A 26,546-nucleotide genomic window follows, 5' to 3' on the forward strand; every position below is an offset into this window, starting at 1 on the left:
CTATGCGGTGGATGGAGCCAAATGTCTCCGACAAAACTCATTGGCAGGAAACGCAGATAGATCTTACACTACATGAAGCATACAGATTAGTCAGATACCCACTCAAAGTACCCCAAAAGCGCCGCACACAACCCTTCCCTTACCTGTCTCGATTGTCCACATTCAACTTCCCAGGAGTACACACTCAGTAGACAGCACAGCCAGCGGATAAGCAGCTTTAGCGGTCTTTACGATCAACACTGCACTCCAGCAAAGAAAGCAGCAGGGCGCGCAGATGACGTCACGACCCCGGAAAATGACGCACATCAATGAACTGGTAGCCCGTGCTCTTTATACGCAACAGGTGCCAGGCCATTGGCCAAACCTCAAACAAGTGGGAGGGGTGATAACCAATCCTGCCACAATCATATATATATGTATGTATGTGTGTGTGTGTGTGTGTGTGTGTGTGTGTGTGCGCGCGCAATATCACCCGAGCATGAGTGAATTTTAAAAAATGAGGAAAACAGGGTAGACAACGGTCTTTTTTGTGCATTGAACTTTCTTACACGACGGTTCAAACCAAATGATGCGTCCAAGCCTCCGTTAGTAATTTAAAAAAAAATGTCACTTCAGAAATATTATCACGGGTTGTGCTGTTTTTAACAAGTTATTGGAGAAACGTGTGTGTGTGTGTGTGTGTGTGTGTGTGTGTGTGTGTGTGTGTGTTGTGTGAGAGAGAGAGAGCTGGAGTGTGTGCGATCATCTGTTGCCACTCCGAAGCGTGCTGTCATAGCAACTATGTTACGTTCAGTTTCAGTTTGTCCTAAGAAGGCCGTCTCGTGTTAACGAGATTTGTTTAAAGGAAGACGCTCGGTATACTGCTGCCTTCAAATGACGCGCCCTGCCTAGCAAGCAGCCTTCGAAACAAGACACAGCTATGGTTGCTATGACAGCACTCCACTCTTTAACAAGCTTTGAGTGAGAATGGAACAAAGTCCCTTTAGAAGGGAATTTATGAGGTACATTTTAAGAGAGTTATAAAGAAAATAGATTTTACAAGTGTATTACATATATTAATAAAATTATACATATATATTCCACCCATATACTGAGGTACTTCAACTTGGGAATTAACATTACTTGCGTTTGAACATATTTACAGGCAAATTGGCATAATTTTTTGTAGACATTTCCATTGAAGCAAAGAATTGTGGGTTGTGAGTGCCCACGAAGGATACACCTCATGCATCCTCCGAATTCCTGTGAAAGCAGGTCACGTTCGAAGGCTGCATTTGAAGTGTCCTACTCGCTTTTATGAAACGAGACAGCCTCAATGACGTATGCGGCCATCAAATGCGATCTCTGGAGGACGCAGCCTTCCAAACAAGACATAGCCGCTGACTCACGTCACCGTCACCTAATGCAGAGTTTACACTACACGATTTTAGGCCTGATTTTCACTCGCCAACAGTTTTGTGAAGATCACCGACAAAAGCTGAAATCATAGGCAAATCGGAGACAATGATGTGGACTCTGAGGAACTTGAAGATGCTGACTCTCTCAACCGGTGCTCCATTGATGGTATGATGGGGCTGTGTCCTCTGTCTTTTCTCCTTAAGTCCACCACAAGCTCCTTGGTCTTGCTGATGTTGAGGGAGAGGTTGTGCTCCTGACACCAGCATGTCAGAGTGTGCACCTCCTCTCTGTAGGCTGTTTCATCATTGTCAGTGATCAGACCTACCACTGTCATATCATCAGCAAATGTAATGATGGCATTGGAGCTGTGTGTGTAACACAGTCATGTGTGTAGAGGAATACAGGAGTGGGCTGAGAACACAGTCCTGTGGGCTCCATTGTTGAGGGTTAGTGATGAGATGTTGCTGCCCATTCTGACCTCCTGGTATCTGCCTGACAGGAAGTCCAGGATCCAGCTGCACAGCGAGTTGTTTAAGCCCAGAGCCCGGAGTTTCACATCAAGCTTGGAGGGCACTAAACAGCATCCTCACATACTTTTTTCACCAGGTGGTAGAGAGCCATGTGTATTGTAAATGCAATCATCAGTGGAGTGTTTGCTGCGGTAAGCAAACTGCAGTGGGTCCAGTGAGGCAGGCAACACAGAACAGATGTAATATCTGATTAGCCTCTCAAAGCATTCGCTGATGATGGGGGTCAGAGCAAGTCTTTAAACAAGTGATTTTGGATTGCTCCAGTACAGGCACAAGGGTGGACGTTTTAAAGCATGTGCGAAAATGTCCGTAAAAACACCAGCCATTTGGTTTGCGCACACTCTTTATGGATATTCACCCGTCGAAAGGATCAGGTTATGTCCGCTACAGAGACGGAGAGTGAACCTTTGTACTAACCTTTGTAGCTTTGGCCGCACAAGCTCTTTCAGGGAGGGTGGTGTTATTTCCCTCGAAACCAGAATAAAACGTAATAAGCTCATCCGGGAGAGATGCAGCTGTGTTCACGGTGGAGTTTTTTATTCCCTTTAAAGTCTGTGATGATATTAATTCCCTGCCACATACTGCTTGAGTCTGTTCATGTTCACATTTGTGCATGTGTGCTTGCAAACATAAAGACCTCGGATCTGTGCACGTGCACATACACACACTCATGCGCACGCACACACAAATACATACATGCTCATGTACATGCACAAACTCTTTGAGTATTACATGCTTTCTTACATGTTTGTATTCACATATGTGCATGTGTGCTTGCAAACATAAAGGCCTCGGATCCCTGCATGTGCACGTGCGCACTAGCACACACTCTCTCTCTCACACACACACACACACACACACACACGCATGCACACATGAACACACACAAACTAACATATATGCACAAACTCTTTTGAGTATTACATGCTTTTTTTTCCACAGAGATTAACTTTATCCTACCCTGAACTGCACCCAACATCCATTCATCCATCCAACATTACCACACTCACACACACACCAGAAATGTCTTTGCCCCACAGTGACCCTTCTCCAACAGAATCAATAGAATTGTGGTGTTCCCGGTCAAAGACGACTGGCCTTTGAAAATGAATGGGGAAGATCACAAAAAGCAGGACTTCTATTTTATTTTGAAATGCTTTCGTTTTCTGAAAAGGGGCACAAAGTAACACTTGTGGTGTTCCCTGTCAAATCTGACAATTGTGACAAAGAAAACTGGCCTAAGCCTGTTTACACATTAACAATGTCATACAAAGAACATTTCAAAATAGGATAAAATATACAAACACTGTTCATAGTTCTGTTAAATTTTCTAATCAACAACAAACCAAATCAACAAACACCTGGTGGTTTTGCATCCATCACTGACAATAGCATTTTGCATGTGCCTTGCAAATGTGTGCTCTGCATTTGAAGCACACAATGCTTGATGAAAAAAGATCATTAAAGAAAGATTCTATTGGTGAGGGGTCACTCTGGGTCAAAGGCAGTACTGGTGTGTTTGGGTGGTTTATGAGGAAATGTTTTAGGTTTCGAACTGGTAATTACAAAGGTATTATGCTATAAATGTGGTTCATAAGAACATTTCTTGTGTCCCCATAATTAAAATAGCTTAAAAAACATGCTAAATTATTTTTTATTAAAAATGCATAAAGTTTTTTGTAAGGGTTAGGTTTAGGGGTAGGGTTAGGGGATAGAATCTATAGTTCATACAGTATAAAAACCATTATGTCTATGGAGAGTCCTCATCAGCATATCCACACCGACATTTGTGTGTGTGATGTTGGATGGATGAATGTATGTTGGATGCAGTTCAGGGTAGGATAAAGTTAATCTCTGTGAAAGAAAGCATGTAATACTCAAAAGAGTTTGTACGTGTACACAAGCATGTGTGTGTTTGTTTGTGTGCACATGCACAGGTCCGAGGCCTTTATGTTTGGAAGCACACGTGCACATATGTGAACATGAACATGATGAACATTATCCTGAACACAACATTTTTATTTTATATTTAATCTCCATTCTTAATGGCTGGTCATTTTTGACCGGGAAAACCACAAGTTTAACTTCGTGCCATTTTGTACAAAATAAAAGCATTTAAAAACAAATATCCCAGTTAAACATTAAAGCACACTAGTGTGATAAATAGTACAGAATGCTTTCATAATTAATTTTATATTGCCAAAATTATCTACAAAACAGAGATGCATAAGCTCAGGTCAGTGAAGCCTTACGATCAGTAAGCTCCAAAAAGAAATACAAAACCTGTGCTAATTGAAAGAAAAGATCTCATCCAATAATTTGTGATAATATAGCTTAACAAGAGATGTATAAGCAGTTTTTAATAAGCAGTTCATTTTTGACCGGGAACACCAAATTAGGTTAAAAAAAAACACCACACAAGGAATTACTCATTTTTAACTATTAATCTCCACTTTCACTTTCACATTCTTCTTCTTTTGTTTTTGGCAATTCGCATTCTTAGTGCAAAATGCCACCTACTGGGCAGGGAGGAATTTATAGTAAAAAAGGACTGATTAAAGAAAACGTCTAAAAAGGGGTCTTAAAATCTAACATAGTAGTCAAAAACTAATGTCTGTCCTAAAACAAAATGTACCTCTTGATTGTTCCCTGCTCTTGTTACTGCTTATTCATGCGTGAACCTTTAGGACTCAAGGACTGTTGTCTCTACTGTGGAGGACATTTATGAATAGTGCTTTGCTACAGAAAGACATTAATTAACATGTTCGCTGTAACAGAAGCTAAGTAAACGCAAATACTCCCAGCATGACTAAATCTGCCAGGAAGTGATGTCATTACTTCACTATGTAAAGTACTTTGTTCCCTTGTTAATGAGTTTTCAAGAATGTAAGAGGCTATCAGTCACCTTCAATTATTACGGTCATGCAGGAATCTACTTATTTACTGTAAAGATTTGTTGTAAGGCCCACTGTTTTCAACATCATACCATCATAAATCAAATCATACCATACATTTCATAAATCTTAAATTTTGAGTTGTTAGTTAATTGCCTGATCTCCTCTGTTATCCTTTAATAAACAAACTGATTTCAAAATGAACAATAAAGATTACATTTTTACATACCAAACAAGTTTTCTTGATGAAACTGTATTGCTCTATGATGTAAGATAATAATGTTTCAGTAAACTTAGAAAACAATTTGATCCCTGTTCAAATATATGAATGAAGTAAAAATGTAATCTATGTTGGTCCTGTGACATAGGTCTGCTGAAACTCTGCTTTGATTGGCTGGACTCAAGTGCTCACAGTTGGGAATGTGTTGAGAATGGGCACTTGCCTTGGAGCACGACTCCCTGGATTTTCCAGTGTCCTTGAATGTTTCCTTACCGTAAAATTCCCATGTGATAATGTGAAATAAGGCCTGGCACACATTTAATGTTACTTTTTTCGCTCTGAAAATAGAAAGGTACAAATGATTCTTGAATCAGTTTGGCATTGTATAGCCTTATGGTTAATGGAAACATTGTTAGCCTCAGACACCATTCACTGTCTGCATTTTGACAATACAATGAGAGGTGATTGAGGCTAAAATTCTTATGCATTTCCTTGGAAGAAAAAAAGATGTACAGGTTCAGAACAATATGAAGATGAATAAATGGTGACAGAATTTAATTGAAAGTCTTATTTCAAGAAGAAAATCAACGCGTGCAAGTAACAGCAAGAATTGAGAGTGAAAAATGTTTAGTCACAAAACAAGTTCATTTTGAGAGTTTATAGCTACAGAATCTTTAGAACCTCAGATGTTGAAACAACCATTGTAAAGAGCGTTTTAATGCTTTCAGTAGTAACTGCATCACATAGTGACATGGATTACAGTAAGAGGAGGAATAATTTACTTGTGTGATTATGCGTAATTGAAATCAACAACATGTTCATCTTACCTTGTATTCTGTTGTAAATACTTAATCATTCCCAGATGTTGACACATTTCTGTCCTGTTTGACCCCCTACTGTCTTTTGTCTCTATCCCCTGTTGACTTCCCCTGAAATCACATCACAACCCTCAATTTCTCCATAACAGTGCTGATGTTGAACTGTTAAAAATGCAAGCAGGAAAATGTGAAATACACGGCTCTTTACTAATATGACTTCAGCTGGACCATTACTCCAGCATTTTTTTTTACAGTACATAACCAGCACCTATGCTGAAGAGCTCAGGCTATGTGTCCCTTTGAGTATATGACGCATTGGGGACGTGCTATGCCAAAACCCCTTTTGGTCCTTAAGTCTTCTCGTCTTCAGACAAAAAGGAAGAGAGAGTGGGTTATTGTGAGCAAATGAGGAAGACGTAAGAGGAGAGGGAGACTGAAAAGGAAAGAGAATGAATAGAATAGAAGGAGGAGGGGGGAATTGAGGGATAGAGGATAGAGAAAGAGGCAGGAAGAAGAGAAAGGGAGGGCCTCATGTCAGCTGTGCTCTGCCTCACAAGCCTGCCCTTACAGCTCAGCCAATAAGAGAGGAGTGAGTAGGCAGGGCTTTAGCCATTCCCCATCCTAGCCTCTGTTGCATCTCATGCAAGCGCATTATATTCTGCTTGACTTCTTAGGCCGAGGAGAGACAGCCAGAACATTGCAATACTCCTGGGAGGGAACACTACTACATGCCTGCTTCTCTATTTACAGCTGACCCACATTGCTTCTGAGCCTCAAAAAGTTGTCCTGCCATATTGGAAAGGATCGTAAGATTTCTCTTCTCTCTTCTGTTGCTTTTTCACCAAAGAGGTGAAGCAGGATGATAGCTGCACAGCTTCTGGCCTACTACTTTACTGAGCTGAAGGATGATCAGGTCAAAAAGGTGAGTTTCTACCATTTATGTTAACCAGTGCTATTTACTGTAACCATATGTGTCAACACTTGCTTTTATGAGCTCTTTCAGGCAAATTACAACAGTTGACATTTTAGATCTCATGTACTGACATAGAGGCATGAGATGCTCCCTGTCTCACGTCTCCCTCCTGCTGCAGCAGCAGCTTACGTCATACTCTACGTGACCGTGATGAGGGTAAAACGAGGCATACCCTTGTGGGTGATGACACACAGGCAATCTCAGTCGAATGTCCAGTCTGTGCTGCAATGTCCTTGAAAGCAGGATGTGGGGCGTCAGGAAGTGTTTTTCTGTGCCTGTGTGTGAACGTGCTCATTGGAGAGTATGGCTTTACGTAGTGGAAGGTGGCCTTGAGTATCTAAAGCCCCATCCCCCACAAGAAGAGTCTCGGGTTACAACAGCTGATGGACAGTATGCATTTATGGGAGAGTTTTGAATGTTACTGTGGATACACATGTCTAGGAGTTTCAGTTTGAGGATGTGCATTCTTTTTATGTTAATTCTTAAATTGAGTTATATTTTAAGACATGAGGTGAAGGCAAATATACTTTTAGGTTTGTCAGCATCTTAATAATGTTTAATACTACAGTTAATCAAGCTTAAGTATATTAATTGAGGGACTCATCTTATGTAAGTAAAAATACTCTAATATGAGGATATTAATTAGGATATATATATTTTAAAAATAAATAATCTAAATTCTGCCCTATTAATTGCCTTATATTGTGCTGAATTCTTTATGTAGTAGGCTACTATTTAGAAAATATCTGCTGCAAATGCATTGAGGACTGGATGTGGCCTACATTCTAAAAGAAACTGTCTTCTTTATCATAAACTTTCTTTCACATTTATGTTTAGTCATTTAACTGACACGTTTTACTTAAAAAGAAGTGACTTAAAAAACATAAGAGAAACATAAGCAATTAGTCATATAAAAACCAACAATATCTGCAGTATTGCAGTGCCAAGTTCCTATAGTAAATTGTAATCGGTAACACTTCCTCGGTTGAGCAATGTTTGTGCATCAAGAAAAAAGCCAGAAATTGTATTGGCCTTATTACTAACTTTCACAGACATACAATTAGGCCTATGACAACATCAGAGGCAACAGATGTATTGTGTTACAGTGTGGTCACTATAATGACATTTAAGACATGACAAGTGGATATGAAACCCTATCATATGTTGTGGTACAGTTTTACACGTGGGTGCTGCTGTTCCCTGATAATAATTTTATGACCACTGATGTCCTATGTATAATTTGATTATAATGACTATTCTTTACTACTGTAATTACAGACACTTTGTGTAGGCAGGTGAATATCTTCTATAGTGCAGTTAAACTGTAGAAATGAAAACTCTTTTGTCATTCCATTGTTTTACAGTGATATCGCACATTACATCTAAAAGTATCATACAAACGATGCCAGTGCACTTTGAATATTAAAAGATAAAGCTACCATTTACCTCACCCTCACTGATTCAAGATTTTGTCAGCTTTTCAAATATTTTTTATAAGGAAGCTAGTGTTTATTTGAGCCAGTGACAACCTGTTTGTTTCATTTTAATAAAGGCATTAGATCCCAAAAACACTTATTCAGTTTTGGTGATAATGACTACATGCATTGTAAAGTACAGGTTCTAAACGTTAAAACGATACCTATTTTGTCTTGGTCAAGACTAGTTATTAATATGTTGATTATAATTTTTTCCATCAGAACTGAAAGGGTTAAACAATGTGTCACAATGGCTCACATAGGCTTATTATTCATCTGTATCTTCAGCCTAATAAAAAGCAACAAATATATCACCAAATAAAGCACATAAAGAAGTTAATCAACAGTGTTTTTTATCAGCTATGATCAAACAGAGACCAAACTTAATAACCCACAATCTGTGTTTATTAATCATGAGTCAGCATAAGAAAGAGCAGGTTCTAGTATATACCGCTTCAATTCACTCTCGTTCCAATAGACTTAAGTAAAACATCTTCCATTAGCTATTTTCTTGACAAATATCGTCTGTGTTTGTAAACTGTATTTCCCAAAGATTTCTGGTATGTCTGCACAGATCAGTTAGGGGACTAATAGTGGCATGATATCCCATATTGTAGCTAACTCACTCTACATTTCAAGGACAGTCTGACCTTACCAGAGACAGGCAGCAATTTGACCTCAGTACTGGGAGTATGTGTCTCAATTTGAAATGTACTGACATAAGTCAATAATATTCTTTATTCATTACTATTGATTACTGTCAAACACCTGGGTACTTTAGGAAGATGAGGGCAAAAAGGTCAATGTTTGTACTTGTTTTAATTTTACACACAGATGTGATCTAATGAATCTCCCAATGATTTGCCAAAATGTGTTTATTGTGTCTCCATTTGTAAAGATTGACAAATACTTGTACTCCATGCGGTTCTCTGATGAGACGCTGAAGGACATCATGTCCCGCTTTCAAAGGGAAATGGAAAATGGACTGGGCAGAGACACCAACCCGACAGCCACCGTTAAGATGTTGCCCACCTTTGTAAGGTCCATCCCTGATGGATCAGGTAAGCTATCATTTGAATAACAATTGCATGAGATTCTCTTGTATAAACAAGTTTTAGGCGCTTGTGAAATATTTTGTATAGTGAGGATGTCTTCATAAATAATGCCATAAATCGTTTTCAGACTCGATGTTCAGTGGGGGGCAATGTGGGGGCCATGCCATCTGTTGCAGGGCTCCCTGTTCTTCTATTCGATTCTATTCAATTCTATTTAAAAATGATTGTCTGTGAGTCAGCCTGGGCTTTCCCCTCACAAGGTATAGTGTCAATTAAACCATAGAGTTTGCACTTCTGTCCGTCAGAGCAAGTCTCAAAAACAAATGTCAGCTTTCTTCATTGTCCATCCATCCATCCATCGTCAACCGCTTATCCTGTGTACAGGGTCGCGGGGGGCTGGAGCCTATCCCAGCTAACATTGGGCGAAAGGCGGGGGGCTTTCTTCATTGTACCTTTTTTAAATGCTTTGACAAAAGAAAGAACAAAAATACTTTTTGAATGAATAAAGCTCAAATGCTCACAATTGAATTGATGCCTCAATAAGGAGCACTGCACTCATATAATGGTTTTGTGTGATTATTTAATTTTGAGTAGTAAAGTTAAACCTCAGAAGGTATTTATGTAGCAGTTGAGAAAGTTGTTAAGAACATTTGTTTGACCAGTATAGCTGCAAATATAGATTTAACAAAGCACAAAAAGTTAGTTAGCAACTTACTAGTTTATACCACTATTTGTTAACCCCATTATTAAGTAAATACATAAACATACCGTAAGTAGATACAGTAAACATCATACCCCCACACACGCACGCCACACACACACACACACACACACACACACACACACACTCAATTATTAAAAGAGAAATTGTGTTGTTAAATTTGAAACTTTAGACAATTCTGAGTTTTCAAAGATTAGATTGTCTCAACAAGCAATTAAATTGAAAACCGTTTGCCCACATCTCAGTGCATTTACTATGCAAACTTGACTAGAATCTTTGTTTAGCATAGAATGAGGTGAACCTTATACTACTGAGTGGTCACAATATTGAACCAATTTTCCCTGAACCATGAAACATTCTGAGCTGCATTGACATGTGATCATGCCTTTCTACATGCCCTGCAGCTTCCAACCAGAAGCGTAGGGTTACATCATGGATTATATGGGCTGTAATCCCGTTATCAGATTGACATGTGAATGTTGACTTCAGTGCACTCTGTTAGCATGCCTACATATTGTATTCTACAAGTAGCTAGCTGTTTTGTAATTGTAATTGTGTCCTCACAATGATTATGTTTAAATCATTATAATATTTATTATGTTATTGCAAGACAGTTTGATTCCAGTTAATGACTGCAATCCTGTATTAACAGAATAGCTGTTTAAAAAAGAACAAATCTGAATCTGATTATATTTGAACCCACATCAATATCATCCATCCATCACTGCAATGTGCTCCACAGTAGCATACTGCAGCATACATACAGTATATTATATCTACAATAGCTTGTCAAGAGTGCTGCTACATGGTCCTAAGGTATTGGATACTGCAGTATAAACAATTAGATATATAGATTGTGAACTTATAGCATCCCACTGATAAAATGCCTGAGTATTTACAGCACTAAAGCCTTTTCTATATGAAAAAGTTCACCAGAACACAGATTACCCACCTGTATTTGAAAGAAATTGATTAAGAAATTGATTGGATTTCAATTTTGATTTCAATTTTAGTTATAATAAATATTTTAGTGTACATTCTACTGATTTACGATTTATGATTTCATTCATAAAGCAAATGGAAAATGTCACCTTTTGCTGTAAATGTAAACTTTGCTGTATGCAACCTTTTATATCTACGCTCGACCGATAGAGGTTTTTTTTTTTTAATGGCCGATGCTGATTTCTAGAGTGCAGGGTTGGCTGATGGCTGATATAATACTTATATATATACAGTACAAAATACAACTTATGCAAATATGATGCACACAGAGTTGTTGAATTTGAACAGTTTAAACTGTTATTAGCTGAAAACTATAATCAAATATTTACAGATTAATCATCTGGCCGATACATATGTTATGTTAATAATGAACAAATCTGCCAGGCGTGGCTTAATCTGTTGTAAAATAACACTTTAGGTTTACAACAGATCAGTTCAGCCATACAAATTGTATATTTAGGTGATGTGTTCACAGAGCACTTCTCTTGACACTTTTCCTAGAGTATATACCACTTTCATACTATTAACATTTTACTGTAGTAATATGCAACTCCAACAAGATAACATCTCATAACTGATCTCCTGAGCTGGATGAATATGAGTTAACACCATTTAAATGTTCACGCTCTCAAACACCTTTTATCCAACCAATTAACATGAGGTTGCTAGAAAAAAAGGACATGTATTTGTTTTTTGTCGTTGCTTGGCAACAAGTACTGCACATCATTTTGACAATCTGGACACGTTGAGGCGCCTTGAGAACCAAAAAAGAGAGTTATGGAGAACATTTAGACTTAATGCAAACATCTCCAGCTATTACTCTTTCTCTGTTTAATCTAAGGCACAAACAGACTTGTTAATCACTGTTTTATTACAAACTTTTTCTTAAGAATCTGTCCCCAAGAATTCATGGCTAATTAGGGTTTCTCGCTGTTGCCAGATTGTCTATGTCTGTGCCCAGCTCAAAAAAGCATTCCTGATTAAGCTCCCTTGCTCACGACCAAAATAAATGTTGACGCACATGCACAGTCTCAACCACGCAGGAATGGTACATTGTATAATCATGACTGGGTTATAGTGTAATACAGTATGTATAATGCTGGAAGTTCCATTCTTTCTTTCTGTTCTTACAATTGCCATTGGCTGGAAAGTTTTTACTGGTTTAAAGGAATAGTTCACCAAAATAATAATTAATCATATAATCACCCTCATGAAGTTTCAAACTCATATGAACTTCTTTCTTCTGCAGAACCGAAAAATGTATGCTTAATAACTAAAAATTCTGTCTGTTCCTCAAACAAAGCATATTGTATGGCTTCAAAAGACTTTAAAATAAAACACACAAGTTGTATGGACTAAATTAATGTTTCATTTTGGAGCCCTAGTCCCCTTTCAATTTATATAAAGTGAAAATTGCATGATTGCATGATAAAGAACTATATCATATGCTAACTCTTGATGGTTTAGATAACAATTCTTGTAATATTGAGAATTTTACTGTTTTTCAGAGAAGGGAGATTTCATTGCCCTGGATCTGGGGGGCTCTAATTTCCGTATTCTGAGGGTAAAAGTGTCACATGAGAAGAAACAGACAGTGCAGATGGAGAGTAAGATATACGAAACTCCAGAGGACATCATCAACGGCAGTGGATCACGGGTACACACATCCTTTTCTTTATCCATCTTAACAATAACATAAGCAAACCCAATTTTATATTACAATTACAAATGTTGAGAATGCACATCGGGTTCAAAGGTCCACATTGAAAATTCAAAATTCAAAATCAAACTTCATCCTGGAAATAAACAAAATTTCAGGATTCTGAAAAATGTTCAACAAATAAATTATATGATGTGAATTAAATATTGAATTGATATGAAAATAAATTAAGATTCTGCATTATTTCTAGGTCACTGATCAAGTAAGCAAATTGTAGCATTGCATGCATTCATTAGAGCTAAAGGAGGGCGTACAAAATACTGAAAAATTCTAATAATTTTTATGTAACTTTTCATTCTAAAAATGTAAAACAGATGCCTGTCTCTTCTGGACCTTAAAGTATGTAGAATAATGTACTTAAATGACCAACAAACCTGTCAGTGTTCTGAATAAAGCAGCTGAAAATTTTTGTTGTTTGGGAGATGAAAATCTTACAATCAACAATTTGTGTTGTACTATAATCTTTATTAAAATGTAGACAACTTAAATGAGGTGTTTTGATCTTCAGATATCCCCTCTGTAATCTTCCATTTCTTATTTCTGCACCTGTTTATTATTCTTGCAGCTGTTTGACCATGTTGCAGAATGCCTTGGAGACTTCATGGAGAAACAAAATATTAAAGACAAAAAGCTTCCTGTGGGGTTCACATTTTCATTCCCTTGTGCTCATAGTAAACTGGATGAGGTAATGGAGCATTCAATTCTATATTGTTGTGTAAATACAGATCCAAATAATGTCAATGGGATTTCGATTTTTTATTGAATCATGCATACATTCTCATGACAATATCATATTTTTATCTTTTGTATTTTTGCAGGCTGTTTTGTTGACTTGGACCAAGCGCTTCAAGGCCAGTGGAGTTGAGGGAATGGATGTAGTAAAGCTTCTAAACAAAGCCATCAAAAAGCGTGGGGTGAGCTTTATTTACTCCATAATCCTTTATTTTTAACATACAATGAAATCAACACTCAGATCATAATGGGATTAAATGGTAAAATTCACTTGCAGGACTATGATGCAGATATCATGGCTGTTGTCAATGACACTGTTGGAACTATGATGACTTGTGGCTTTGATGACCAGCGCTGTGAAGTTGGCATCATCATTGGTAAAAAAAGCTATCCAAATGTTTCATTCTTACAGAAGTTCCTGTCTGGCACAGTGCCTAAGCATTCCTAAATGGACCTTAAATTAGTTCAAGCAAACTTCTCTCAATGTACAAGTGGACAGCAAATACCACAAATATACTTGATGTTCTAAATATAGTCAATCAAAGCTTCTAGATTCTTGAACATCTGTGATCCCGTGTGTTTCTGTGGTCCCACAGGTACCGGCACTAATGCATGTTACATGGAGGAGCTGAGACACCTCGATCTGGTGGAAGGAGATGAAGGCAGGATGTGCATCAATACTGAATGGGGGGCTTTTGGAGATGATGGCACACTGGAGGATATCCGAACTGAGTTTGACAGGGAGATTGACCGTGGCTCCCTTAACCCTGGCAAGCAATTGTAAGTCACAGAAGAAAAAATTGTTGTTTTTTTTTTACATAAGGATTGCTCAGTCAGTAATTCTAGTCTTCTTTTTGACCAGTACAAATTGTTAGATGTCAACTCTTTAAAGCAAGTAGGATGAAGGTGAGTGTTGTGTGTTCCCAGGTTTGAGAAGATGGTCAGTGGGATGTACATGGGTGAGCTGGTGAGACTGATCCTGGTAAAGATGGCGAAAGAAGGGCTGCTGTTTGAGGGCCGCATCACTCCAGAACTGCTCACAAAAGGAAAAATTGAAACCAAGCATGTTTCTGCTATTGAAAAGTGAGTCATCATTCTTTTCATTATCAGTCCTTCTGATAAATAACATTTAAAAAACATTTGTCCATTTAATAAAAAAAAACAAAATTCTCACCCAAAGCAATTGCATCGTTTCAGAAGACAACTATTATACCACTGGAGTTATATAGACTACTTTTATGCTGCCTTTATGTGATTTTATGAGCTGCAAAGGTCTGGCCACCATTCACTTGCCAGACCTAGAGATATTCTTGTAAAAATCTTCGTTTGTGTTCAGCAGAATAAAGAAAGTCACAAAGTCATCACAGATTGTTTTACACATATATTGAAGCAAAACATTAAAACCAATACAAACAGTCGTTTTTGACCATAAACCATATGCCCAACCTTACGCAAGAACCACTCTTTCTCTAGGAGCAAAGAGGGACTGACCAAAGCCAAGGAGATTCTGACACGCTTGGGTGTAGAACCATCTGAAGACGACTGCATTGCTGTGCAACATGTTTGTGCTATTGTCTCTTTTCGTTCTGCTAATCTAATTGCTGCCACTTTGGGTGCGATCCTCACACGTCTGAAGGACAATAGGACTGCCCCTCGCCTCCGCACCACAGTTGGCATTGATGGGTCCCTCTATAAGATGCACCCACAGTGAGTATTACATTTAGATCAGCAGGTTCAAATTAGACTACAAACTGATCATTGGTAAAACCCCATAATTTGTGGCTCATTGCGTTTCAAATGTAATGGTGATGTGAACCACAAGGACTTTTTTTTTGTTTGTTTTTTCTGAGAGGTTTCATTTTCATTGTCCAGAAGACTTAATAGAGTTTTTAGATATGTTTCATTTAGGTGTCAATTTTGTTCAAATGCATTAATAGTATACTGCTATAACCTTGATATGGACTGCATAGCCCAGATCATTTTGTTTAGAAAAACATTTAAAGAGAAATGTTTGAATACATTTTGAAATCTTGACTTTTGATTACAGACCTAGGGATGTTTGGCAAATCTAGGCACAGTTTGAGATATTGTTTAGAGCTCTTCTGAAATCTTGTGTCATAGGGCCTATTTCTCAAGAGAAAAATCTGAGAAGGAGACTTAAACAAAAGTTTACATTTGAACTCCTTTATCATTTATTATGTATATTAAAGAGATCTAATTTGTGATTTTTGTTGACGATCTGAATAGAGATGCAACACAAGAAGAAAATTACTTTATATGCCATTTATCATGTTTCAAACTTCATTACTTAATGCAACAGATGTTTTAAGCCTTATTAAATCATAACCTACAGCCAGAATGCTTACCAAGCAATCACAAAGGGGAATAAAACTGAAGGTGACACTCTCAAACCCGTCAAAGGGAGTGCTGAATCCTCTTATGAGCTCATGTAACACAGACAAGCTCTATTAATATACATTGAGTAGGTTTCCATAGGAGCAGCTGTGCCTCTATTTGTTTTTACATTATGGACATAATGATTAACCTCATTAATGTCCACACTCTAGACACTAAAAGTTCAGAGAGGTTAGTTAAGATTAAAGAAGTGGATGGTTATTTGAGCTGATATCAGATTAATTTATATACCATTTATGTCACATGGTTCATCATTACACCACAATTCACATTCCAAATAAGACATTGAGTCTTTAAATAAAACCATTGAAAAAGATAACAGCTCTCTGTTCTCTGTGAAACTTGAGAGAGTTATTTAGGCAGTTAAGATATGACTACAGGACAGTGTGTTACACAAGAACAATGCCCTTCAACTTAACTTCCTTTAAAGGGATAGTTCAACCAAAAATGTAAATTATCTAATAATTTACTCACCCTCATGCCATCCCAGATGTGTATGACATTCTTTCTTCTGTAGATCACAAATTAAGATTTTTAGAAGAATATCTCAGCTTAGTTGGTCCATACAATGCAAGTGAATGGTGACAAGGCATTTGAAGGTCCAAAAAAAATCACATAAATGCCACACAAAAGTAATCCATGTGACTCCAGTAGTTAAATCCATATGTTCATAAGCCATATGATAGGTGTGGGTGAGAAATAGGACACCCATAAATCTCCACTTGGATGGATGGCTGTTATATTCTTTCACATTTTGAAAGTGAAAGTGGAGATTTATGTTTAAAAAAAAGTACTTAAATATGTATCTGTTTCTCACCCACATATCGCATATCATATCATATCATATCATATCACATCGCTTCAAAAGAAATATTAAACAACTGGAGTCATGTGGATTACTTTTATGCAGCCTTTATGTGATTTTTGGAGCTTCAAATGTCTTGTCACCATTCACTTGCATTGTATGGACCAACAGAGCTGAGATATTCTTCTAAAAGAATATCTTTATTCTTCTTGTGTTCTTTAGAATAAAGAAAGTCATACACATCTGCGATGGCATGAGGGTGAGTAAATGATGAGAGACTTTTTATTTTGGGGTAAACGATCCCTTTAACAATAATGGACATAACATGGGCTATCACTGAAAAGGACCTTTTATACAAAAGTCTTAAAACATTAAATTGTTTAAACATTGCTGTGCTTAACATTACCTTCCTCGTATTGCACAGCTCTTTAAAATACTTAATTCTGATTCATCAATTGTGGCATTCTGTAGTAATATATATTTGTATAGTGACCGCTAAACTGTATATTTGACCATTGTTCCTAAAACATGGAACTAGACTGTGCTAGTTGCCATGTTTTTCATATCTCTATGCAATCTCTTTCTTCACACATTAATATTTTATGTCCATTAATTTATTTATTTGGTAAGTAGCCATTTACTTATCAGAATAATTTACAGCCAGACTTTTTCACAAATTAAACACCTTCAGGATGATACAAGATGACCTGCTTCGCATATGGGTTTATTTTGCAATAATGGATGGCTGCCTCTGCATTATCCCCTAATTTTACTGGTTCTTGTATGATATCTCACATTGTGTCCTTCTGTGTCTGACAGGTATTCTCGCCGGTTGCACAAGACTGTACGTCGTCTAGTGCCAGAATCTGACGTCCGCTTCTTGCTTTCTGAGAGTGGAAGTGGCAAAGGGGCAGCAATGGTAACAGCCTGGGCCTACCGATTGGCTGATCAGACCCGTCAGATTGCTGAGACTTTGGCAGAGTTCAGGCTGACCAAAGATCAACTTCTGGAGGTGAAGAAAAGGATGAAAACTGAGATCCAGAATGGACTGAGCAAGAAAACCCAAAGCTCAGCCACAGTCAAGATGCTTCCCACCTATGTGCGGAGTACCCCGGATGGATCAGGTAAAAAATCTAGGAATATATTTAATAACGGATCATGACATTTAAAGGTGTAGTGTATGATGTAAGTTCTGTTCTCCTATCTCAGCTTGATGTGTAGAGATAAAAAAGTATCCCAAAAGTGTAAAATCTGTGGCTTTGATAACAAAACATTGCTCTGTTTGTTTGAGTATCACATCCAGCCCGATATACAACCAATGGTGTAAATTTAGGGTGGGATTTTCTGTTTTTTGTTTGTTAGTTTTTTACTTTACTTGTTAAGTGGACTGAATGCATTTTCCTAAAAATGGCCAAATAGACCACAGGATTTCTAGATATGTAATGATTCTTCCGATATGATCTGACTTTCACCTCTTACTGAGAAAAATGTCATGTCACATGTTGCCACAAAATAATCAACAATGTCATGCTTTCATACGTCATATTTTAAAGCCATCTGTTAAAGCAAATTAAAATTCTCTTTATCCCTGTTGAGTTGCATCATAATATAATCCTGGGCTTACTCACTACAGAAACATGACAACGTATTGGTTCCTGATGGTGATTTAAATTGAATCCCAGCTAAGAATATAACATGCTAGATGCTAATGCATTGACATGTTGGTTTTCACAGTCAGATGGGTTCTAGCATTAGAAAAGAACTATGCACAGGGCATTTACAGTAGATAAAATGAATTTATTGTGTCTTCTGTGGGACTAATTCTTCTGAATCTTGTCCATCTTTCATTTTCCATCATTACCTCCATAGTTGCAATTCCTTTCTCTTTTTGTATGCAGCATTTAGTTAATTACTTTTTATGTTAAGTCTACGTTTCTGTATACTCTCTATTATACAGAAAATGGTGACTTCTTGGCTTTGGATCTTGGAGGTACAAACTTTAGGGTGCTGTTGGTAAAGATTCGCAGTGGCAAGAGACGAACTGTGGAGATGCATAATAAAATCTACGCCATTCCAGTAGAAGTAATGCAAGGAACTGGAGAGGAGGTGTGTAACCACTATTGCATGATTAAACCTAGTTAGAAGATATGATTAAAACAAATGAAATATTTTATATTGTTGTATAAGCACTGAACTACTGTACACACAGGTATAGAAATGAAAAATGTAAGTCCTGAACTTATTTTGTGGTATTTGATTTGTATTTGAATGACTCTTAATTAATAGTCACTCTAAACGAATTAATATCTTTAGCAAATGCAATATTTTAACAATAAATTATTTGATCTAATCCTCCACAAACCCCTGCAGCTATTTGATCACATTGTGGCCTGCATATCTGACTTCCTGGACTACATGGGAATGAAGAATGCTCGCCTGCCTCTGGGCTTTACCTTCTCCTTCCCCTGCAGACAAACTAGTCTGGATGCGGTGAGCTGCCTTTTGGCGTTTTTTTCTTCTTCTTTGCATTTGCTCATCTATTGAATGACATCCTGATGATATTTTCATGCTGTTCTGATTGCAGGGAATTTTGGTAAATTGGACAAAGGGATTCAGAGCCACAGACTGTGAAGGGGAAGATGTTGTCAGTCTCCTGAGAGAGGGCATCAAAAGGAGAGAGGTGAGTTATGGCATACTGCCACAAAAGTGACGACCATAAATTATTTAATGAATTTTTAAATCTAGAATCTCGATCTTTGTGACTTTGGCTGTGCATTGCAAGTTGTGTGTACAGTATATGTGTACAATTCCAAAGGTTTTTGTGTATACTGTACCGTTCACAGGAGTTCGACTTGGACGTTGTAGCCATAGTGAATGACACAGTGGGTACAATGATGACCTGTGCATATGAGGAACCCACATGTGAGGTTGGGCTGATCGCAGGTAAATATAATATTGTACAACTGTGAATCACTAATCAACTACAGAATACACAAATAGCAGAAGTAGTTTTTGTATGCCATATTTTAAAACACAGTTATATTAATAAGTCTAATTGTACGTAAAGACAAATCCTTTGCATATTGTTGCACTTTATGATGTGTATCACTTAGAAACCACAAGTAAAACTAACTAGTATGTATAAAGTAACAAATTCAGGGAATATCTTTTTAACTATTTTACTCAGTTTAGCATGCTAAGATATGTGTGTGGTTTTAGGAACAGGCAGCAATGCCTGCTACATGGAGGAGTTGCGAAACATTGAGACAGTGGATGGAGAAGAGGGCAGGATGTGTGTGAATATGGAATGGGGAGCTTTTGGGGACAATGGCTGTCTGGATGACATCAGGACTCAGTATGACAATAATGTGGATGATCTTTCTCTAAATGCTGGCAAACAGAGGTGAGCATTTTCACACAGTCAAAAGCCTGATGAAAATATATATTTTCTTTAAATAAATTAGTGAAAGATACATGGATGGATGGATGGATGGATGGCTGGATGAATGGGTGGGTGGAAGGGTGGATAGGTGGATGGATGGATGGATGGATGGATAGGTGGGTGGGTGGATGAATACATGGATGGATGGATGGATGGATGGATGGGTAGATGAATGCATGGATTGATGAATGGATAGATGAGTGGGTGAGTAGGTAGGTGGACTGATGCATGGATGGATGGAGGGGTGGGTGGATTAATAGAAGGGTGGGTGGGTGGATAGATGGATGGATGGATGGATTGATGGGTGTGTGGGTGGTTGGATTGATGGATGGATGGATGAATGGATGGATGAATGGATGGGTTGGTGGATGGATGGATGAATGGATGGGTTGGTGGATGGATGGATGAATGGATGGGTTGGTGGATGGATGGATGGATGGATGGATGGGTTGGTGGATGGATGGATGGATGGATGGATGGATGGATGGATGGATGGATGGGTTGGTGGATGGATGGATGGATGGATGGATGGATGGATGGATGGATGGATGGATGGATGGATGGATGGATGGATGGATGGATGGCAATGTGTGTGTGAATGGGAGGATGGATGGATGGATGGATGGCTCAGAAGTGTTAATGAGTCTTGGAGAGTTGCTGCGATGAGATGCAATAGAATATGTAAATGTAGAGTCTATTAATGATCAGTATTGCTGCAAATACTCATAATTCATATTTGTGATCCGAATGTTATTATGTTTTTGTATGTTTGTTTGTTTGCACTTTGAGGTATGAGAAGATGTGCAGTGGTATGTACCTGGGCGAAATAGTACGGAACATCTTGATTGACTTGACAAAGCGTGGTTTCCTCTTCAGAGGACAGATCTCTGAGACACTGAAGACCAGGGGTATCTTCGAAACAAAGTTCCTTTCCCAAATTGAGAGGTACTGCAGTAATTTCTCATATTCGATTATCACATTACACCAAACATTACCATAATATATAGACATTTTTCAGCAGCGTCAGTAACAGATGTACATTATAATACTGAAATCCTTAAAATAACTTTCTGTATATATTTGTTTATATTTAGAATTTCCTTATCAACAGACTGCTCGATGCTTGAAACTTGTGTTGATCTTTCTCCCTAGTGATCGATTGGCGCTACTGCAGGTGAGGGCCATTCTGCAGCATTTGGGCTTAGACAGCACATGTGATGACAGTATTCTCGTGAAGGAAGTGTGTGGAACTGTTTCCCATCGGGCAGCCCAGCTCTGTGGCGCTGGAATGGCTGCCGTTGTGGACAAAATTCGAGAGAACCGTGGCCTGGACCATTTGGACATCACTGTTGGGGTGGATGGAACTCTTTATAAGCTCCATCCACAGTAAGTGTTTGAAGAAGGGATATATTCTGGATATGGATATATATGGATGTATGGAGATATAATTCATGCACCAACAAATATTTGTGCTGTTGTGATTTAGTTACATATTTTCCAGATTTATTTTTTAATGGCAACAAAGTAAATACGTTTTGACTGAAATAGGAATTGGCCACTTCAGTCACATTTAAAAATGTAAATTGCATTAGACAACAAATTATCAGAGCAAGTGACATTTCATAACTCAAGTTTCAAGTTATAAAACATGAAATGTATTGTAAAAACAAAACAAACAGAAAGTGTCTTGCTCTATAATGGGATGAACTAGACCTTTGGTTACTCTGCTAGGACACCATTGTGAATTTGAGTTCTGACTTCATACATCCTCTAAAAATCATGTGACTTAAGGGTTCAAATGTGTCAAATTATATTTGGGCCTACTGTTGGTATATAATATATTTTATTTTGTCTGAAATGTATTATCTAACTACTGATTCTCTCCCTCTTCTCAGTTTCTCACGGATTATGCATCAGACTGTGAAGGAGCTTGCCCCCAACTGCAACGTCACTTTCCTTCTCTCAGAAGACGGAAGCGGGAAGGGTGCTGCCTTGATCACTGCTGTTGGGTGTCGTATGCGTCAGCAAGAACAAAAGAGCTGAACTGTCCTCAGAACAAGCCCTTAGCTCCTTCTGTGGCTATATCAGAGCCTGTCAATTTCCACTCACAGCTGTGACTTCGCTCTCTTCCACCCAGATCTAGCACATCCATTTGATCATGCCCTGAGCTGTGATTTGATCCTTTGTGATTAGCTTTGTGTTACACTACTTTTTAAAATACTCGTTAGTGTCAGCCTTTCTCTGTGTAAGTCTCAAGTGTGTTTTTATGGGTTGGTCACTCTCTGTCCACCAAAACTATATAAAGATATTATTTAAGATGTTTAACTGTTGTTTATGTATTTATGGATTTATATTGGAAAAAGGGAAGAAATATAAACACATTACAAACATTAAAAGTTAGATGTTTGACTAATATTATGAAGATATTATTTATTTATTTTTGTATTTGATGGGTGCATTGTAACATGATAGAAGTGACAGGAGTGGATACTTGAGGGAAAGAAAGTATTTTTTGAGATTATACCAAGCTAATTCCAAACCTTTGTGTATTGTCATTTGTGTGTAGGTCAGTGTGTGGTGTCAACCAGTAGTGGTTCTAGCTTGTTTGGTGCCCTGGGTGGAACCCTCTTCAGGCTGGTTGCTGAGGGTTGTGTGTGGTTGGAGATGACATGGCTGGTTGGGGGGTTATCTGCCACTGGCAAGATGCTACCCCATGTGGCTGCCCACCTCACCCATGCCTAAATCTGCCCCTGGTGTCAAGATTGAGAAATGCACAATGTACGCTAACCATAACAGTCTCCTCGTGGTATTGTCATGGTCAAAGTGGGGAAAACATGCGAGTTTAGTCGCAGCTGCCTTCCTATTTAATTCTTTCCTTGCTACCAGCTCCTTTTGGTCTCCTTCTGATACGCTATTCTATTAGTCAAACAAATGAACAAGGATTGAGAAACCTAATGCCTTTTGCTTATTTGCCCTCTTTGAAATAGTCTAACTCTTAAATAGCTTAAGGCTTTGGCGGATTGTACCATGCACATTGCTTTTGTCAGCTTTTTGCTGTGTATGTATGCAGGTTATCAGCCCTGTAAACAGCAGTACTGATATCCAGTAAATGTCCTTCTGTGTGCCCTTGCTGGTTATTTATGAGTGATTGTGTGTAGTTAATGTGAGTGAATCTGTGTAGTGGCTCAGAGATTATGATGAATGCATGCCTTATTTGGTAACTGAGGACTAGCATCCACTGATTTTGTACAAATTTCATAGTTGCACTATATAAATAGATGTTCCCGGGAAAACCTATAGGAGAAAACCATAAAAATATTTTGATGAACAACTGATTTTATGTTCTGTGGTTTCCTTCAAGGTTGCCCAAACACTGTAGCGTTGTTCAGTATTGAAATCATGTGTGATATTTGTTTGTGCAATAAAAGACTTTCTTTTTTCTATCTCATGTCCGTGAATGTACTGAGGGTTCAATTGCCAAGTAATATACAGTAGTATATTAACTATTTATACTATTTATATTAGTGAACAAAGTGGGTAAATGTTGGAAGTATCCTACAATCACACAGGCCATATAATCCTGATAAACCAATTCAGCTATATACTATATATTTCAATTTAAAGATAATTATGTTTAATATGCAATTAATATATAAGGGGAAAGCTGGTTATTTCACATTGACTCCTGGAATTTCTTGAAGTTTTTCTTTTTCTTCTCTCACACACAAAATATGAAACCAACAACAAACAATTAAAGATTAAAACTTTATATCCAATAGGCCAAATGTGAGCATGCTTTGCTTGGAAACTATGGTGTCTGCTGAGCTTTGCGTAAGGAACTTCAAGACAGATTACTTAATCAAATATTTTTAGATCTGAGGACACATATATAACTTTGACACACACACACACACACACACACACACACACACACACACACATTTGGAATATGTTGGATCCTGAATGAAAATAAAATATTTAATTATGTGTCATGGAAATGAAGTAATTTCTTAATTAGACCTTAGAATTAAACTTTGGACTAAACCCCAGCCAAACCTCGCAAATCTCTCTTTTATCAGTCTAATAAAACACATAATTTTCCTAAATTTACATCAGAAGTATTTGGATTGTTAGGGGTATAACAGTTATGACCCAGACCAGATATGGAGAAAGAAAACCAGGAGTCAAGAAGTTCAATTAAAGAATCCAAAATTTACTGAAGAATAGTTTGCAGTGAAATTGGTACAGCCAGCGGCAAAGTCTCACGAGGAGATCGAAAGCTAACTCATACATTACACAAAATCTTACATCAATTATACCATTTGCAAGGAGTACATTCTATTATTTCACTCCTGATTGGCTAACAGAGCATAAAGTCACAACATATAGATAGCTATAGCACATCAACATTAATCAGCGCAATTGTCGTCCTGGCCCGAGATTTACATCTGAAGTGACCTCGCAGATGGTCTTGAGCGTCTTCGAGTCTGCCTGCTGTGTCTCCCTGGGTTCAAAACCTGGGTAGAAGGTCAATACGCACACACGAAACACTGATCGAACGACAGTGTTTCTCTCGCACTAAGGGAACCAGAGCACACATTTATCAGGTCATTTTAACCAAAACAGTGAGATAAGAAATATTCACCCCTCAGGCAAAGGAGAAGAAAGAAATAACATGCATTCCTTCCCTTAAAGAGATAATAAGAGAAAATTTACACTTCTACTTATTCAAGTGCTATTACATAGGATTTTAAATCATATAATTAGTCATGGACAGGTAAAAATCAACCACAGAATACATCTGGAACATATGTTTAACATTCTCCCCCATCTCAAGCTTATTCCCAAGACGACCTTCAAGTCAGCCTCCGTGCAGAACAGAGAGAGAGGCTTCAAGGAATGTGCATGAAATCAAAAATTAACTCTTAACACACATATGATTCAGCGTATGTTTCAGTTATGCCTAAGAAAAATAAAATTGATTATGTGATCATGCATATAGTTAATTCATCATTTTATTAAAGAAGTTAAGCAACAGAATATAGATAGATATTGATATAAAAGGATATATATATATATGTATTGATATATCTGAAGAGACAAGGGATTTCTGACCCTCACCCTTCAGTCCCCCGTTTTAGACCAATGTGGGGTCCAATACCGCCACGTCTGGTCTACCAAGTGAGGTCACTATGGAAGGTGGAGTGGTGACGCATGCTCCCCTGACGGGTCACACTTGTCTCTTTGCCTCATTGCGGACATGCTGAATACTAAAAATTCCCAGTCCCCACGCAAAGGCTCTCCCCCCTTCCACTCACAACAGGGCATTGATGTTATCCTTCTTAAGTTTCTCTTCCAAGCGTGTCGTCAGTTTTCTCAGTCGGTTCTCCTCCTCGGAAGGGTTCAAGTTACTGCAAGCAGACCTGCATACATAAGAAAAACAGAAACAAACATATCACACATCCACACACACAGACATAGGACACCCACTCCCCAAAAGAGCTCCAAAAGCATATAACACATATTTAACAGCTCCCATGACCAAATCCTCTGACGCAGCCACAAACTCCTCCCAGGCTTCCTCCACATATTCCTCCACTGTTTCCGTCATGTCAGTAAATATTGCTCCTAACGAAAAAGCCAAAACCAATGCTACTGCTATAGCAGACGGAGGTTCCGAATCGGTATACCATGGAGTGCCCTTAGATTTAAGCCATACAGAATTCAAATACTCATAACCTGCAAATGGATCATTAGTTTTTATCTGTTCCAGAAATGCAGTGATAAATTTCCGCGCCTTCAACCGAGGAAAATATTCAGTCTTCTGCTTCAACTCTGCAACACAAAGAGACAGCTCTGCTTCGTTAGTTTTCTTACTCTTATCAACTGGACGCCATGCAGGACCCATGGGGTGTGTCAACCTGTGTTTAGCACAGTCCTTTGATGGAGTCTTAGACTCTAGATCTCTGATTTCCTGTACTGAAGGAATTGGACTCAGAAATTGTCTAAATTGTTTTGCCCTGTCAAACCACTCATCTCCAATAGCTACATCGGACAACTGAGGCCACATCCTCACCTGAAATGATTTATAATTGTCCCACAACAGCTCCTCATACTTTAAAGGTACCAGACTAGTCTTTGCTCGAGTATACACTATTTCAATATTCAGTTTAAACACTTGCAAATGCATCCATGCTGTCACATTATAAGCCATCGATGTAGGACTATAACATTTATCTTCAAGGTAATCATGCAAGTGATCCATGTTGAAAACAGTTTCGTTAGCAAGGTTCCTAGCAAACTCATACTGGTGTAACACATCAGAAAAACTAGCCCAAGTGTAACC

General features: G+C 38.1%; 1 protein-coding gene and 1 long non-coding RNA gene across 2 annotated transcripts; one reads left to right on the plus strand and one right to left on the minus strand.

The window, feature by feature from the left end:
- Window positions 1-5,138: 5,138 nt before the first annotated feature.
- On the minus strand, window positions 5,139-6,284 carry LOC127660408 (uncharacterized). Its single transcript, XR_007972637.1, has 3 exons — window positions 6,129-6,284; window positions 5,870-5,971; window positions 5,139-5,380 (listed from the first exon to the last, which is right to left on the minus strand). It is a non-coding gene; the product is annotated as an uncharacterized LOC127660408 (long non-coding RNA).
- Window positions 6,285-6,480: 196 nt separating this feature from the next.
- Window positions 6,481-23,624, plus strand: hk1 (hexokinase 1). Its single transcript, XM_052150606.1, has 18 exons — window positions 6,481-6,782; window positions 9,207-9,369; window positions 12,595-12,743; window positions 13,372-13,491; window positions 13,625-13,720; window positions 13,816-13,915; window positions 14,135-14,318; window positions 14,466-14,621; window positions 15,012-15,245; window positions 17,578-17,882; window positions 18,716-18,864; window positions 19,129-19,248; window positions 19,343-19,438; window positions 19,602-19,701; window positions 19,978-20,161; window positions 20,990-21,145; window positions 21,353-21,586; window positions 22,096-23,624. The coding sequence occupies exons 1-18, from the start codon at window positions 6,720-6,722 to the stop codon at window positions 22,241-22,243; spliced, it is 2,757 nt and encodes a 918-aa protein (XP_052006566.1). The 5' UTR covers window positions 6,481-6,719; the 3' UTR covers window positions 22,244-23,624.
- The last annotated feature ends 2,922 nt before the right edge of the window (window positions 23,625-26,546 follow it).

Source organism: Xyrauchen texanus, chromosome 20 (assembly GCF_025860055.1).
Source record: "Xyrauchen texanus isolate HMW12.3.18 chromosome 20, RBS_HiC_50CHRs, whole genome shotgun sequence".
Classification (NCBI taxonomy): Eukaryota; Metazoa; Chordata; class Actinopteri; order Cypriniformes; family Catostomidae; genus Xyrauchen; species Xyrauchen texanus.

Bases quoted from the DNA above. Each gene is read 5' to 3' on its own strand.
- hk1 (XM_052150606.1), top strand. From the start codon at position 6,720: ATGATAGCTGCACAGCTTCTGGCCTACTACTTTACTGAGCTGAAGGAT. The intron at 12,744-13,371 runs GTACACACATCC...TTATTCTTGCAG, and splicing joins TCAACGGCAGTGGATCACGG to CTGTTTGACCATGTTGCAGA. The intron at 13,721-13,815 runs GTGAGCTTTATT...ATTCACTTGCAG, and splicing joins AAGCCATCAAAAAGCGTGGG to GACTATGATGCAGATATCAT.